General features: G+C 39.9%; 1 protein-coding gene across 3 annotated transcripts; it reads left to right on the top strand.

The window, feature by feature from the left end:
- Positions 1-2,745: 2,745 nt before the first annotated feature.
- sfxn1 (sideroflexin 1) lies at positions 2,746-18,077 on the top strand. Of its 3 annotated transcripts, none has more exons than XM_088344095.1 (11): positions 2,746-2,892; positions 7,365-7,534; positions 7,592-7,762; positions 13,093-13,191; positions 13,262-13,337; positions 13,618-13,703; positions 15,696-15,823; positions 15,894-15,943; positions 17,127-17,176; positions 17,277-17,324; positions 17,398-18,077. In XM_088344095.1, exons 2-11 carry the CDS (start codon positions 7,371-7,373, stop codon positions 17,492-17,494), a joined length of 969 nt encoding a protein of 322 aa, XP_088200221.1. In that variant the 5' UTR covers positions 2,746-2,892; positions 7,365-7,370; the 3' UTR covers positions 17,495-18,077. The 3 variants fall into 3 exon arrangements, with proteins under 3 accessions (XP_088200221.1, XP_088200222.1, XP_088200223.1); XM_088344096.1 differs by having other exon boundaries at positions 2,761-2,892; positions 7,337-7,534; XM_088344097.1 differs by having other exon boundaries at positions 2,790-2,892; positions 7,369-7,534.

The raw sequence follows: 18,077 nt of genomic DNA, 5'->3' as shown, positions 1-18,077 counted from the left end.
TGGTTTCCTTTTCTTTTTTGTTTGTGCTGGCGTTGTGATTTGCAGTGGACCCCAACGTCAGGAAGCAGAAGGCATGGCAGGGTTTTCAAAAATGATGGTATTTAACAGCGTCTGAAATATTTACTAGAATAAAGGCATAATGTCGATGAGCAATCAGAGCAGACATGGTGTTGGGGAAAGGGGGTGAAACAATAACAGTGTCTGAAATAACGTCTGTCCGGGGCGTCCATCTTTTACGTCGGGCTTACAACTTACACAACGTCTCCCACCGGGTGGCAGACAACTTTATCAAGGAAAAAAAAACGTTCGTTCTTATTTTTTATTTATTATTTTTTTCGAAATGAAACGTTCTTTATTCTGATTTTGAAATCTTTGTTCGTTTTTTTAAATTTTGGGATCTCGGTTCGTTTGGCAATTTGCATACTGGGCAGCCAATCGGAAGCCTGCATCTTCATGGTTCCGGACTTTCCCGAGTGTTATAAGGTCGTGCATTTGCATATCATTTTGCAAAGTAGATGCACAGAGAACATAAGAAAAATTGATAAGTGGCTAGGAATAAAGCCAACACTTCAGCCCAGAAGAAAGATTCAAAAGAAGCTAACAAAATTGATGATGCAACAAAACGTAAACGTACATTAAAAGTATCGTGGAAAGAGGAGTTCACGTGGCTTGTAGCAGACGACGCAATGCAAACATTGCATGAGTAAATACAGGTACATACTGATGGCAGATGGAAAACAGCGATGTCATACATGCAATGAATGTTATAAGTCGATTTCTAATAAACTTAATTTTAAAGTGTTGTTCTATTATACAGGGATGTGATTTGACCAAAGTGAAATTATCTGAAAATTAGCGGGGGGGGGGGTGATTGCTAGCTGGGGGGGGGGGGAAACCAGGTAGGACCAGGGCAGTGCCCTGGTGGGGGGAAAAGTGGGGCGAAGCCCCCCCCCGGAGCTCATGGTTTTTTTTAAGTACTTTCAATGCACTCAGATGACAAAGAAATAGACAAGACAACAGCATAAATTTTCAATGTATATTGAACTATCCCATATAAAATTACAGTTTAAGTCAACTCAAAATCAGTCACATTAAAAAACATTTCCCCAACGCCACTATCTTAATTGTAAAGAAGATGGTTCCAGTGGCAAGGGAGACCCTAGACGACCGGCATCTTGAAACCTAAAAAGTGCAAACATGCAGCATTCATTTGAGTTTGTGTCAATGATTAACCATGTTATTAATATTAAGTAAATTATGTACCATAATAATATCGTGGCCATTAAGAAAATCAATGGTAGAATATCATACAAGTACTTAATTTAAAAAATATAAATACTGACAATAGTTTTGATTACTATTAGGCTTAATAATATTTTTAAATTTCCTAAATCATATTTTAAATGTAATAATTTATTTCTTTAATAGCAGCGTATCCAAGTATTTGATAAATGAAAGTACAATAAGTATAGGCCCTACAGTAAAGTGTTGGTGTAATGTACACATGAAAATCTATTATTGTAATTGTTAAATATTTATGGCCATTTTTATTACGTTATAATATTTTCGAAAAAAATGGGAAAACTGTCAAATAAATTTGAAAAGTTTACCACCTACCTCAAAATTCACGACTCTATCAGCAACTGGTACAGGTTGTTGGGGTGGATCACGTCTCTTTATTACCGCTTCCGATTGTGATGTCAATAAGGGATGGAGGCCGTAAAGTTTTGGAGTTTTCGTTTGGGCACCGAAACTTCCAGCGATGGAATAATTTGTCGTTCTTGACTGGAGTTCTTTCACGTGTTTTTTGCTCTTTGCGTGACTTTCAAGAGCTTTGAAACCTCTCCCACCATAGTCGATGGTATCATGACACCAAATGCAAAGTGCTTTCCCGGCACGATCGATCTTCCGAATAAAGTCATTGAACAAATTCGTCACAGTCTTCTTTCCAACATTCGTAGATAATTCCTTCTCCAACCAGTCCCATCGAAACTTGTTTTTTACAATCTTATCAATTTCTTTAGCTCGCGGAGCATCTTTGCGTTCGATCACGGACATCTTTCTTTAAACACCCGGCAAAAACGTGTGAGAAATGAACAATGGCACACTCCTATAACAAGCGCGTTTATTGGTCAACACGAGACTTCAACCAATCGCAAGTACGTTTCATTTCAGTTACGGAAACACTCAAATGGCATGCTGTCGAGACGAAATCGTTTTTTTTTACCAATTAAAACACCGGAAATTTTAAAATTTTATTTTTGGAGATAAAAAAAGCGGAATTCCGCGAATTAGCGGAAAAATCACATCCCTGATTATATCTTCTGATTATCCATCCTTAATACTTTGCAACATTTTTTTTTTTTTTTTTTTTTGCGATTAGTCGTCTTAGTGTTTCAAGGTTCTGAAAAATGGGGCAGACAACTTTATGGCTGGGCAGACAACTCTGAAAAGTTGCCTGCCCAGCCATAAGGCAGGCAACTTTTCAGATTTGTCTGTTAACTTTTTGTCACGAGTTTCAGACGCTGTATTTAATCATAAAACAATCAACAAAGTAACTAACAAATCGTAAAAAAAAAACTATTACCGGAAATTGTTACAAAAGTAAAAGCATCTCTTCTACCCGGTGTTTGCTCAAGCAAATAGTTGCAACAAACCTTAGTGGAACAACAACAACAACAAAACAATCCAGATACCACCCCTCACGTTTTTGTCCACATCAATCGATAATTCATTTCTCTCGCTTTTAATTTGTCGTCTAGCTGCTTCCGGTGTAACGGGGTGTGTGTGTGTGCGATGTGGCTGTGATCGTGCGCGTGTGTTTGTGCTCGCGAAATTAGCTTGCTGCCGCCTTTAGGGGAAACCTTACGGAGAGCTGATACCCTCGGTGCAGTGAGTATTCAAATAGTATTTAAAATACAAACGAAAGGTTTTGGTCCCGGTGTCAGGTGGGAAGGATACAGCGAGCGCGTGCGCGTATGGCAGTGTGGATGTGGCGCTTCTGTACTAGTTGAATATTGGATGCACAGCTGCATGCCCATCTTCGCTTGTAATACGTATTTTGATTTTCTACATCGTGGTTTTGTGTTCTGGTCCTGGTCAGACGATTCGGGTCTGCAGCGGGAGTGTTTAGCAATTCTCATATGTTGAATGGAGAGTGGTATTTTCGATCTGCGTGTAATTATTACAAAAGAAACGCGATAAGGTATCGAACGCACGCAAGCAATCGGTGGTTAATGTGTAGCCGCGGAGGCCTGCTGTGATTGGCCGAGAGTGAGTGCACAAAAAGCGACCTCGATCTTTCACATCACTCGGTCCAAAGTTCATCCCCACAAATCACCTTCATCCGCTCTTAAAACTATTGATTAACGCATGAACTTGGACAGAAAGTAGAACGTGAAGGGGAGAGCAGCTTTTTCGTGCGAGTGCGTGTGTGCTCGTGATCCGAGTTGAATTCGATTTAAAGAGACCGCACGACCGGTTCCACATCAATGCACGGAGTGTCAGTCAGTGTGTCCGACCAGCCTCAGCAGCCATGTTTGGTGCAATTCCAGGAGGAGTTTCATCATCCTGCAGCAAATTCTTGCATTTGAAGTTCGGAGTGAAAATGGTTAAAAACTAGATTGAACTGGGAGCGTTTGAGCGTGTTCGTGGCAGTACCGGCCAGTTTGATCTGGCTGCTTGCGCGTGTGTTTCTGCACATTTTCTGACGCGTGCAATGTAAATTGTGGTGCACAATTTGTTTTTCCGTGCATTGCGCGCATTAAAACCTTTCAAAGCTGCCGAATTGGAAGTATAACGGGCGTTGCCATAGCAACCGTGTTCACAACACATTCCTGCATAATTTAAAGGGACGTTGTGTATGATTTTGCGTCTTCTAGAGGTAAAATATACTCCATTGTTAGAAAAACAACAACATTGATTTGAATAACAAGCAAAATACATGAACTATCATAAAAGCATGCATTATTAGAAATAATGATAGGTTGAGAAATCTGTATTGATTTTACACAAAAACACGTAAAATTACTTAGAGGAAACTGAGGGGATTGTCTGCCATTTTGCAGGTACCCAAAGATTAAATATGGTGAATTGTCTGTTTTTATATCGCACCTTTTAGGTCACTGAAGACCTGCTAAAGCACTTTACAATGTGCTTCACACTTACCCATTCACACACACACTCACGCTGATTGCAACGACAGACATACCTGCTTATCGGGGGCGTTAGGGGTTCAGTGTCTTGCCCAAGGTCACACAAATAAGAAAACCTTATGCTTGTGTGCTTTAGAGGTCGTGGCAACTAAATGACAAGTAAAAATAGTGCAGTTAGGTTAACTTGATTCTCGGTAGTTTGAATTTTTGGAGCAATCGTTGTTGGTTGCATTACACAATATAGCCACATCTAGTGGTCCAATACTACAGTGTCCTTTGATTTCACTCAAAAGCTGTAAATGAAACAAATAACCATTCCCCCCCTCGTCAAGAACCGGAACAGGATCAGGACCCAAATGCGTGACGTTTCTCACACAAGCCTTTTATTTTACGGGAAATGGGGAGTCATGCACGTTAGGCAGCAGTCTGGCGTGCGATAATAGGAAGCCAGAGGCCGACGAGATCGATACCAATTGCCCGAGCAGATATCGGACAGATGGGGTCTATACCGGACAGAACGGGACAGACCGGATTGATATCAAAACAGGATATCAAAATAAAACAGCACAAACTATACGGGAATGAAACTGGAAACCGATATTAAACAGGACAAAATAAACGGAAACAATACAGGACAGGAAATACCAACAGGAAACAGGACAGAGTCGAAAACCACGTCCTGCAGGGCAGAGGTTCGTTTACGGACTGACAAAGGAAGAGTGAGAGCACTGAGCTTAAATAGACTGAAAGCCAATCTGTCAATGAGCTGCAGCTGGTGCCACAGGAGCGGGGCCAATTGGGCGCCATGGCAACCGGAACATCTCTACTCTTTACAGTGAAGTTAGTACAGTCTAAATCGGAAATATGTGTGAAGTATGTTGGTATGGCCATGGGTTAAACTAGTTAATTAATTATCTAGACATAACTTGAGAACATATATTCAGTACTATAAAAATAAGCCAACAATACTGTAATTTGTCATTTTTTGCCATTAATGGGGACTAGAAACGCCATCCACCCCCTACTGCAATGAGCGAAATCTGCCAAGTAGCGCCGCCAGCCAATCAGAAACGTGAATTGTGGGATTTGTTTCCCTTATCCAGCCTTCACCATATTTCACTGTTGGCAGGTATCATTCTATGGTGCAAAAGCAACTTTTACTACCATCTTGTATTAGTCGACTACGCTGTATAGGAATAAACAAAAAACAAAATCAGAATTAGCTCGATATACTTATTTTTTAGGCAAATTGCTACTTTGAAAAATGAATTACGGTTTAATCTCCGGATTAATCCTAAAAATTGGCACAATACACTTTTTCAGATGCTTATGCTGAAAAATTAACTCTCGATCAACCACCTAATTAGTGCTAAAATAGTTACAATGCAAATTATCTCGGTCAACGACAAAATGACAAAAAAACATTTGACTCTAGACGTATTCAGTGTATCCTGTTTTATAGTACACAGTAGTGAAATAATTGGTGTCATTTGGATCAATGTTTACTTTGAAAATGTTTTAATTGTTAATTGATTAATTTCCCTAACTATTAATTGCTAAACTAAATTAAAACAGAACTGAAAAATAAAACCTAGGGATGTTTAATACCATATTACTTCAGCATTATACTAACACCCAAATATTGAGTCATCGCCACTTATATCATTAGTCCAAAAAATGTCCTTTCCTCTGGATAAAAATGACCAATATTTTAAATAAATTCAGTTCTCGTGGCGGAAAATGACCTCAATCCATTTTTAAATAGACTGACGGTGAGTTAAGGAAATACCTTCAAATCCCAGACTATTTGTACTTAAAGGGACAGCGTTTTCTATTTGACCGCTAGATGTTGCTGCATTGTGTAGTGTAACTGAAAACAAGTTCTAAAAAGCACCAGGAAGAAGGCAAACTAAAAAGACCCTAAGTCACCAAAATGCACCATTTTTACCTCTCACTTTCTTTGCCGAGCCTTTTGCGAGTTTTTATCTTTTTATACCTGTAGCAGCAAGATGATGTCAACTTCCGTGTTTGACTGCAGGGAACTTTTACTTTTTAACTTTCCCAGAATAAAGTGCAATTGCACCTCCAGTACACTAGGGCGCAGTGGCGTTCTCATTGGCCAAATATTTAATTTAAATTATGCCTTTTTGAGGTCTAAATCTAGTGGAAGCTAGAGCTCTTGTTGGTAATAGGAATGAGTGGAGAGGTGTCGTAAAAGGATAGTGGGATGTTTGGACACGTTCTAAGGGATGAGCAGGGCACCTGTATGATGAGGCAGAGGTAAACCAGTGAAAGCTGTCGGGCCCTGCTGTTGAACAGAACAGTCTGTTGTGTTACCTTGACCCGAGTGAAATGGCCGCTTTCTTGTGTCCCGGTTCATCTGGAGGCACGAAAGCAGGTGCCGAGGTGCCTAACTTGTTTGGGTGTTTGGGCATTTGGGTTGGCCATGGTCCAAAAATGTTTGTGTGTGTTTTTTGCTATTTTTAATTTTCTTGTTATAGTATGTGTTTGTCTTGCTGTCGGTCACCCCTCTTGAGGGATATGACCAAGGTAGATGGATAGATAGAAAATGTTGCCTTTATGCAGTGCATTGAGTATAAGCATTGAGTATGAAGTGTAGACACAAAGTGTATCAGACCCCTCAAGCGACCCCATGAAATACTTTTTTTTTACCACGGATGCAGGGACAAGCAAAGAGATACAGGGTAAAGGAACAAACAAAAGTATCCTCCCGAAACCTAAGTCGAGGAAGTCTGTTGAAGGGTATGTAGCACTTCATTGCGACCACTGAAGGAAACGAGCAAAGATCGGTGTGCTTTCTATGTTAAAAATGTTGGCAGTGGACAGCATGAAGCCCAATAAAATTAAACTGTCACTTAAAGACATTAATACCCAATCACGCTGATAAGACGCTTGGGTTTTTTTTTCAGTGAAAATGTGCCGTGACAGACAATAACTGAAAAATTCTGATTTAATGGGAATCTACTATTCCTTCAACATCAACATCTTGATTTTTAAAAGCTTCCCATACATTAAAGGAAAGGCGGTTACCAGCACAAATATCGATGCTTGTTCTCGTTCATCCCTGTATAAAACCAACCTCAAAATTCCCAAACAAAATAGGGTGATAGCCCAATGTCCAGAAAATAGATGAACAACATTTTATTTGTGTGTGTTTTCAGTGACGTGATAAAAATTTCCTTCCATCAGATAGAAATGGCTGCAGAGCTCTCCACATCCATAAACATTAAGGAGCCCCGTTGGGACCAAAGCACGTTCGTGGGCCGGGCCAAGCATTTCTTCACTGTCACCGACCCGAGGAACGTCCTCCTCACCAACGAGCAGCTAGAACGGGCGCACAAAATCATCACCGACTACAGGTAAGCCCAAAAACTTCAAAATGCGGAATTCTTCTCTTGATGTTTGACATCCTCCAGAAAAGGAATCATCACCGCGGGGCTGACGGAAGACGAACTATGGCGAGCCAAATATGTTTTCGACTCGGCTTTCCATCCGGATACCGGCGAGAAGATGATCCTGATTGGGCGCATGTCGGCGCAGGTTCCTATGAACATGACCATAACTGGATGCATGATGACATTTTACAAGTAAGAACTTGCAAGAAATTAGTTGAGAAGAGTGCATTTTTTTACACTTTTGGGTCATTTAAAAAGGGGAACAAATGGTTTTCTATTTCTTTACAAAAATAAATACCACCAATCAAACAATTTTGATTCAAATTCAAACAACGAAGCAGATTTTTGGGGGGGTTTGAAGACGGAGAGAGCTATGTCTCTTCTCTGCATGCTCAAATCAACATCCGGTTCCCGTGAGACTTAAGACAAGTGATCAAGAGCTGGAGCATTGCTGTTCCGGTTAGGTTTTTATTACAATAAAACAAAAAGCAAAATATATCCCGGGCTTGTGAATAATCAAATACACAATGTCCTTTACCCAAAAACCATTGGAAAGCTGGCAGAATGGTGCTTTGTACAACTAACACACAAGCATAGTTTAAAAGAAAAGTCTCGTTATGTGGAATTTTCACAATTATCTTATGTTTAACAGAGTCCATTTCAAACAGGCTACATATAATTTTGTACGTGGTCTGGCAATAATCCAGCCACAAACCAGATCACTCAGATAAATGCAAAGAATGCACAATGACCGGACCAGACATCATGTAAACGCAACTAGAAGTAGATACTTCATTCGAATGAATGGACACTCATAACGTGTATTAGATAGATAGATAGATAGATAGATACTTTATTCATCCCCGTAGGGAAATTCACACTTCCAGCAGTCTACCCTGTTGTTTATTAACAGATTAACATGATGCCCTAGGGGTGCTTGTAGCAGAGTGGATGACGTCACACGCTAGTCCAAAAGTTTGACATCTCTGCGGCAGATGTAAATCTTTTTCTTTGTAAATCCAGGGATACACCACCTCGTGTTAGCGAGTCCGTCTCCTCTCCGATTCCTGTAGGCTTTTGTGTCTCAGTATAGTGGCGCTGAAGCCGGATAGCTCCAGGTAGCTCCGGGTGGCTACACGTTAGCGTCCGGGGTGCTAAACGTGAATCATGTGACTCAAAAAACCACAGGTGGCACTTGTGAGTAGGGTTAGAAACTTTGTTATTTTTTCGTTTTTTTATTGTACTGTATGCACAGTGTATATAGCTGTAGCCTCACACACATATACATACAAACATGTATTTGTTCACCCAAACCAACTGAGTACAGACGCTTCCCCACTTACGACCATTCGACTTATGTAAAACGGTAAAAACGAACATTTTTTGGGGGATGTCGAAAAATAGCTGGACATAGCTGTTAGATTTTGTATGGGCAGCACGGTGGGGCAGTGGTTAGCACAGTTCTGTGGTCATGAGATCGAACTTTCCTGTGTGGAGTTTGCATGTTCTCCCCGTGCTTACGAGGGTTTCCCCAGGCACTCCGGTTTCCTCCCACATTCCAAAAACATTTATGACAGGTCAATTGGCGGGTTCAAATTGTCCCTAGGTGTGAATGAGCGAGTAAATTGTCTGTCCCTGTGTGCCCTGTGACTGTCTGGCAACCACTTCAGGGTGTCCCCTTCCCACTGCCCAAAAAAGGCTGGGATGGCTCCAGCACCTCCGCGACCCTATTGAGGATAATCGGTGCAGATAATAGATGGAATAGTGTGATATTTAAGCTAATCAAAGGATAAGTATTGGAAAACTCATACAATTATTACTACATATACAGTGACATATTTCAATACTCCATCAGGATTTACAGTGCTTTCATTGTCTTCAAAAATTAATGTCAACGTCCCCTCAGGCTTACATTGCTAATGTCACAGTTCACCGGTTTTCTGAGCCCGAGGGCGCATTCTGCTCCCCTAATCGTTCACAAATGAACCTAAGCACACACATTGTAAACCTTAAAGAAGGGTAATACAAATTCGTATTTTGACCATTTCAATCAATCAATTATCAGTGAGAAATCCAGACTGGATTATTGGTGATCAAAGTTGCAACAACAAATTGATAAATCCAGCAATTATTAATTACAGAATTGATAGCTAGAGTAATTAATCGTTTACATTTGGAATGATCCAAATGCTCATTTTTTAGCTACTCAACAGTAAATATTTGCAAAGTGTTTTATCGTCTTTAATGTAGGATTGATCATCTTTGTGTTTCATCAATAACACTAAAATCAAACTACATAGGTCACAATTTGGTCAAGTTTACATTAAAAATCGTTGACTGGTCATTTTACTATCCATCCATTGCATAATCTGCACCTCTTATCCTCAGTATGGTTGCAGGGATGCTGGAGCCCATCCCAGCCATCCTCGGGCAGTGGGCAGGGGACACCCTGAACTGGTTGCCAGTCAATCGCAGAGCACACAGGGACAGACAATTCTCTCGCTCATTCACACCTAGGGACAATTTGGACCGCCCAATTAACCCGACATGCATGTTTTTGGGATGTGGGAGAAAAATGGAGTGCCCGGAGGAAACCCACGCAAGCACGGGGAGAACATGCAAACTCCACACAGCAGGTTCAATCTCATGACCTCAGAACTGTGCCGCACACGCGCTAACTACTGCGCCGCCATGCTGCCCCATTTTTACTAATGATTAAAAAAAAAATTGGGGGTAGATGAATTCGGTCACCTAGCAGCTGATTCTTCTATTTTGAAAAACAATGATCTATATTTTTGCATGTTCTCCGGCATGAAAGGGAGCACATCGGTAACTAAGTTATAATTATTTTGTTTTCTACTATTCAAATTTGAACTACTCTTTTATTTTGGAATCAAATTGTATTAATAAAAAAAAACTCAGATTAATTGAATATTGAAATAATCTTTTGTTGCAACACTGATGGCGAATAGTCTATTAGTGGATATTTCTCAGGAAATTGGTTCAGGGTAATTCTTTTGGAAAAATCTGATAGTCTAGTTCAATTTATTGACTGAGCTATTGATTCTAAATTTATCTTTTACATCCGTTCAAACAGAAACAAAAAAGTGCGGATGGAAAAAAGCCTGACCTTATCTTGGGCCTGTCCCCAACAAAGTCTAAACACTTTTCACAATAAGTCATTAATTATAATTGTATTGCCATTTCTTCATTTTTTTCACCTACTAAGTTGTGGTATCAATATTAGTAATATATAACTGTGTCACAATACAACATTTTACTTCCGATTCAATACCAAGATTTTATTCCAGAGTATTTTACGATAGCAATCTTGAATGCCAGTTATTCTATCCTTTATAAAAACAATCAACTTTAATTTTACTTAAAAAAATAACTCCAAGTTTGGGTGGGTGTTAAACACAAGGTATTATCACAATGATTGATTAGTCAGAAATATTACTAAACACGATAGCATAACACTGAATGCAACCACATCTCTTGAACCCACAACCCCTCACTTACACTGATATGTGAATAATGCATTGCTGTTTTGCGCAATTACCAATATCAACAGTTAAACTTAGAAGGCAACTGAGACTGCAAAGAGGAAGCGTTCTGCACATGATGCCTCTTTTAAGCTGAAAGTTGCTGATCATGCTGAAATTTAGGGAAATCAAAAAGTGGCCGAAAATTCACTGGAATGGAAAAAGAAAAAAGTATTTCTGAAATATAAATAAAACAAAAAAAAAGTATCACAAGGGATACTGTAAAGTTTTGTGGGATGACCCAGGTGAAGGAAAGCCAGAACACAGGCAGGAGGGCTCAAAATTAGGATGGTAGTTCATAACAAAGGAACAAAGTAACAAATAAAACAAGTGGTCACAAAACAAATCACATGTTTAAACAAATTTATACCTGAATATTTCTGAACCAGAAACAAATACCTATCCGTAAATAGAAATGCAAGGAACAACGTAACAAACAAGGGACAGAATGTCCAAACAAAACAAAACATGATATGGTCCAAACCAGAAACAAATACCAAAGTGCAAAAGCAAGGAACAAAGTGACAAATAAATCAGCATTAATCGACTTACAAAATGTCCAAACAAGAAAACCAGAAACAAAAGGAAAGAAAACCAAAATGGCATTGGAGTGGAAATGAAAATGACCTAAACAAGAGTGCTGTCCAAGAAGTCATTATGAGGTGTCGGGATAATTAGGGACAGGTGTGTGGTTATTGGACACACCTGTGTGCAGTTCCAAACCTGGTTGGCGCCCCCTGGGGGAAAGTATCATACCAGATCCTAACAGGAAACCACTTTGGTGTGTCTGATGATGAATCGGACCTTGAAAGACTTTAAATAACGATTGTAAATATTATTTTCGTTTTGTGTTCATAGTTTACGTAGTCTATAAATTATTTTTATCAGTTTGTTCCAAGAAAACAGTGAAACATCATTTTATATTGATGTTTAATAAAAAAAAAATGAAGGGTGCACGTTAGACATTTATACGGTAATCTATCTAATACAATACTACGATAATTTTGCGGATATCTATGTTGACAACAATTGTTGGAAATATGCTTTCTGGTCAAACCTCTCTTTTAACTCGTTTATTTTCAGATGCTAAGGCATTTTAAGCTCTTACAGGCCAGGAGTTTTTTGGATCATGTTTTTCCCTCTCTCCTATAAATAACTATTTAAGATAATATTCTGACCTTATCCCGGTATAGAGGTAGCAGTGTTTAAGAGGGGAAGAGACAAGTTAGCACTAATCTCAAATGGTTTTGCCGCAGGACAATTTAGAATGATGACAAGAAGATAGAACATACTGAATGAAGAGCAGGTATGAAGTGTTGGTGGATTGATCTAAATATCGATTTTATCGCTACTGAGAGGGTATTTGGATCGGATCGATATTGTCTTGGGATCGATACTGTCTTCCTAGTTTAACTCCCACCATAATGTGGTTAGCGAGTCATAAGATTATACATAGATACGGTATAGAGAGGATTTGACTTTTTTATTGTACATTGGATGTTTTAATACGTACAGCACTTGGAGTAGCAAATCCATCCATCCATTATCTGCACCGCTTATCTTCAGTAGGGTCGCGGGGGTGCTGGAGCCCATCCCAGCTATCTTCAGGCAGTGGGCAGGGGACACCCTGAACTGGTTGCCAGCCAGTCGCAGGGCACACAGGGACAGACAATTCGCTTGCTCATTTACACCTAGGGACAATTTGGACCGGCCAATTAACCTGACATGCATGTTTTTGGAATGGGGGAGGAAACCGGAGTGCCCGGAGGAAACCTACGCAAGCACGGGGAGAACATGCAAACTCCACACAGGAGGTTTGATCTCATGGCCTCAGAACTGTGCCGCACACGCTCTAACCACTGCTCTGCTGTGCTGCCCTGAGTAGCATTGCCTGAAAAGTGCTATACAGATTTTGATTTGATCCAAAATGATTTGATCCAAAATGATCTAATCCATCGACTTATCTATCTTCCGCAGGACCACGCCGGCCGTGTTGTTTTGGCAATGGATCAATCAGTCTTTCAACGCGATCGTGAACTACACCAACAGGAGCGGCGACGCTCCCATCACAGTCAAGTACATCAACATCTTGCCTGAACCCTACAGAACTTTTTGTCTAAAATTGATACGCTTATCTCATTTGCAGCCAGCTTGGCACGGCGTATGTATCAGCCACCACAGGGGCAGTAGCCACAGCGCTCGGACTAAACGCACTGACAAAGGTATCATCATCCAACTGCGTTCTACTTTTCATTTTAACAGGCTGACCTCAAGTGCTCGGGTAGTGCTGACAGGATGTTAGGCGCGCATTAAGAGACTCTTTGTATGAGAGAAGCCTAATTATTCACGGGGTCGTGCTTAGGAATCGGCATGTCTCCCTGCCAGCTCAGTGTTATTCATGCTGATTTATGCTCTGAAAGCTTGAAATGCATACACACCACTGTAGAGATGGAGCTTGTTTCTTGCTGGGTGTCGTTTTAAAGCCTCGGTTTTCTTCTACAGCATGTCTCACCTCTGTTCGGACGCTTTGTTCCGTTTGCTGCTGTAGCCGCTGCTAATTGCATCAATATCCCGCTGATGAGGCAAAGGTAAGATGGGAGAAATTCACCTACAAAAACAGAAACTGTTGAGTATCTCCCAATTCTTTTGTGTATTTTGATGCATAAGACTACCTCTTAAACCCAATGCGTGATTAATATTAGGGGGGAAAAAGTTGTGCTGGGAAACTCACAAGCCTGTACCCAGGGAATATGGCTACATCTTGTGGTGCAAATCAGCAATTACACTGGCTTCGCAACTTGCAAAGTAGGAAAATACAGTACAGTGGAACCTCGGTTCTCAACCATAATCCGTTCCAGAACCCTGTTCAAAAACCGATTTGTTGGATCACAGAAATCATTTTTCCCATTGAAAATAAGGTAAATCGTTTTAATCCGTTCCAACACCCTAAATGTTTACCTTGAATGTTTAACGTAAACATAAAACTTACCCAGGCTAATCGTACGTTCGCGTTATCGTAATCTTCCGTACGAAAGACTCCCCTAACAGGAACGTGTAAAAATAAAAAAATCAGGTCGTTTACAAGTTATTTATCACCCGGGTCTCCACAACAAGTGGTGAGCGGTTCATTGGAAAGGGGGCTCCGTTCCAACACCCTGAATGTTTAACGTAAACTTAAAGCTAACCCAGGCTAATCGTACGTTGGCGTTATCGTAATCTTATGAATAGGATTTCTTACCTTTGTGGTGGTCAGCAGAGGGCGCTCGCACACCTCCTTCATATTTGGCAATTATTTCTTTCTTATATGCAATAGTTGTACGGACTACTTTTCTTTTTTCACCTGTAGCAACTTTGCTGCTTGCACTGGCTTTCTTCGGAGGCATAATAAGGGACTAAAACACCCGTAGGCCGCTCAGCATCGCACCCTAGCGTACGCACTCACGCAACCGGCGTTCGAACTCCGATTTTTTGACCGAACAGCGAAGCAAGAATTTCTCGAAATTTTTGGTCGGATACCGATTTGTTCGAACTGAGAGGCGTTTGAAAACCGAGGTTCCACTGTACATGGAATATCTGAACGCAATTGATTCTATTTTTAAGAATTTGTTATTTTCTGATCGATAAGAAAACATTGCAATAGAAAGTATTCGGTCAGGATTGTGGACTTGTGTAAAAAATAAACCTGAGAATGCTGGTCATTACAAATATATATTACTGCTTATATTTCTTACAATGAAGGAATAACACTAACTATTGAAATTGTGAATTCCCCTGTTGTTTATTCACAAACACTATGTTTGGTTTGATGTGCTTATTCACAGTCCTGTTAACTGAAACTAAAAAAAGAAAAGTCCTTATTATCAGTTTAGCATATTAGCATAGCATACCATCGGAAATTCCTAGCTAAATGCTAATTGAATTAAATAACATAAACCACAAATACACAAAAGAGTTACACATTATTTTAAAGAATTATGCTCACCGGCATGAAACCACCCTACTCTGTTGAAATGTAAGTTATTATAAAATAAATCGTGACTTTCTTCTTTTATCACAATTTCAGTGGGTATAATTTGTGGATGTGTCACACTGCCCCTAGAGGTGAATGTTTAAATAACAATTGTACTTATTGTTACTGGAAGCAACGCAGTGGTGACATTGTTTACGATGAGATTAGAAATGGTACCTCAGAATAAACACACGATAAAGACTTTAAAGAGAAAAAACGATTTAAATAATGTAAGGATAATTAGGCAAAAAATATATTCAAGGTAGTGCTAAAAAACTGGCCTAGGTTTTAAATGGATTGCAATATGTAAAATGCTTTTGGGAATAGGCCAGCAGCGGGCAATATTTGAATTTAGTACATGCGTCAGAGGTCTCTATGTTACAATCTCTATATATTATCGAGAAATTAAAAAAAAGACACAGTATTCACAATACTATTAAATGGGTTTGAAGGTCAGCTGTAGCCTACATATCCCTCACAGTAAGTTTCGTTTTTCAAACCACACATATTCAAGAATTAACGCTTAAGATTTAGAGAGAGTTCATTCCTGGATCTTGATCCTCCTTCCCAGAGAACTGAAGCACGGCATCCCCGTAACAGACGAGAACGACAACAGGATAGGAGAATCGACCAAAGCAGCACAGCAGGCCATCTCTCAGGTCGTGGTCTCTAGGATCCTCATGGCTTCTCCGGGAATGGGTATGAGTGACCGGTAACAACCAAAGACAACCTTTCTTCTTTTTTGCTTAAATTCGTCTTATCATTTCAGCCATTCCACCCTTTTTAATGAACCATTTGGAGAAGAAGGCTTTTCTGAGGGTAAGAGGCTGAGAAATTTACCGTTTTGAGTTTGTTGCCTTCGTTTGTCAGATTTGGATGCGGTTGGAGAAGCGGATACCTTAAGCATAGAAACCATACAAGATTTTAAAAAAATAGTACCAAGTATTGGATTGTCAACAGAAACGGAACAACAAAGTTTACTAGGATCTTCAGAACTCAAAGATATCAAAGCTACTGCAACATTTTCAAACAGTAGGAAAGGGACATCCTCAACCGGTTTCAGGGCACTCAGAGAAAGACAACCAATCACACGCTTATTCATACCTGGCTGGAAATGATCCCTGGACCTTCGCACCGCGGCGTTGATGTGCAAACCACTCACCACTGTGCCAATTTTTCAAGAAAAAAAAAATCTTTTTTTTCCCCCCCAAATCAAACGTTTGCTTTATTCCGATTTCGAAATCTTCGTTTGGTTTGGAAATTCCGTTTCTTTTGGTATGTTGCATACTCAGCGGCCAATCAGAAGCCCACATTGAATAACTTCGTGCTGCTGGGACTCTCCCGAGCATTATAAGGTTGTGCATTTGCATATCATTTTCCTAAGTAGGCGCACAGAGAACACAAGAAAAAATGAGAAGTGTTTAGGAATCAAGCCAAAACCCCAGCCCCAAAAGAAAGATTCAAAAGAAGCTAACAAAATGTATGACGCTACAAAACGTAGACGTACATTAAAAGCCTCATGGAAAGAGGATTTCACGTGGCTTGCAGCAGACGACGCAACGCAAACATTGCATAAATGAAGCTGAGTAAATACAGGTACATACTGATGGCAGATGGAAAACAGCGATGTCATATACATGCAATGAATGTTATAAGTAGATTTATAATAAGCTTAATTTTAAAGAGTTTTTCTGTTTTATATTTTGATTATAAATCCCTAATACTTTACATCACTGTTTTTTTTTTGCGATTAGTTGTCTTATTGCGTTTCAAGTTGGGAAAAATGGGGCAGGCAACTTTATGGCTGGGCAGGCAAATTTTCAGTTGTCTGTAACTTTTTGTCATGAGTTTCAGACACTGACATTAACCCTATAAAGTTGTAGAAGATGTGAGTGCCACTAAATACCATTGTGATATCGTGTTTAAAAACAACTAAAGCACATACACGCATAAAAAGACCGTACAAATGCTATAGAAAATTACAGTCTGATATTTCTTTCAGCGGTTCCCATGGATGAGCGCACCAATTCAAGTTAGCTTGGTGGGATTTTGGTAAGTGGTCTGACACTGAACCTAGTTACTACTAAAGGAAATAACCAATTTAAGCAAAGCATATCAATGTTTCGCTCATCACAAACATGATCTTTTTCAGCCTGGTGTTCGCGACGCCTCTGTGCTGCGCTTTGTTCCCACAGAAGAGGTGAGCGAAATGCTTTCTACCTTTATTAAGATGAATAATAATTACTTTAACTTTTTGCTCGGGCATGCTCCAGTTCAATATCTGTCAGCCGCTTGGAGCCTGAGCTGAGAGAGAAAATCCAGGCAAACCACCCGGGTCTGGAGAGAGTCTACTTCAACAAGGGGCTATGAGAGCTCCGCCCATAATATTCTCAACGCCGCCCACAACCTGGTAGCTGACTCCGCCTCCTCAATCAGTGTGCCAAAATTTTTGCGTCTGCTCATTTCACAAAGTCGTTTTTCGGTTCGCTAAACTATAGTGAGAAGTTTGCTAAACTGGCATTTTTGTGTCTCTGTGCAGTATATATAAAATTTTGGAAGTTGTGCCAAATCCATAATAGCTCCCAAAAACCACAATAAGCTTTTTTTTCCATCACATTTTCCTTTTTTTCTGCAAAACAAGTGAAATGTCTCCAGTGAGCCATTTTTTAAAATGGCGACAACAGGTTATGGATAAACTTGGTGCTATTTCAGAATCTTCATTGTATGTATCTTGCTTGATAAACAAAGGACCAGCGACCAATCAAAGGCAGTTAGGAACAGTTTTCTTCTCTTCGGCATAACATTCTTTTCTTGGTAATGCGGCTGGGCAGTGATTTTATCATTTGATTTGTGTTGACGTCCGGTTAGTGACAACCAGGGTTGGGTAGGGTTACTTTAACTTGATTACTTTCAATTACTTTTGGATTACTCCAATACCAAATATGCTAATAAA

This window comes from Urocampus carinirostris, chromosome 9 (genome assembly GCF_059441175.1).
Source record: "Urocampus carinirostris isolate Australia breed hairy pipefish chromosome 9, RoL_Ucar_1.0, whole genome shotgun sequence".
Taxonomy (NCBI): domain Eukaryota; kingdom Metazoa; phylum Chordata; class Actinopteri; order Syngnathiformes; family Syngnathidae; genus Urocampus; species Urocampus carinirostris.
This window is presented reverse-complemented; position numbering and strand designations above follow the sequence as displayed.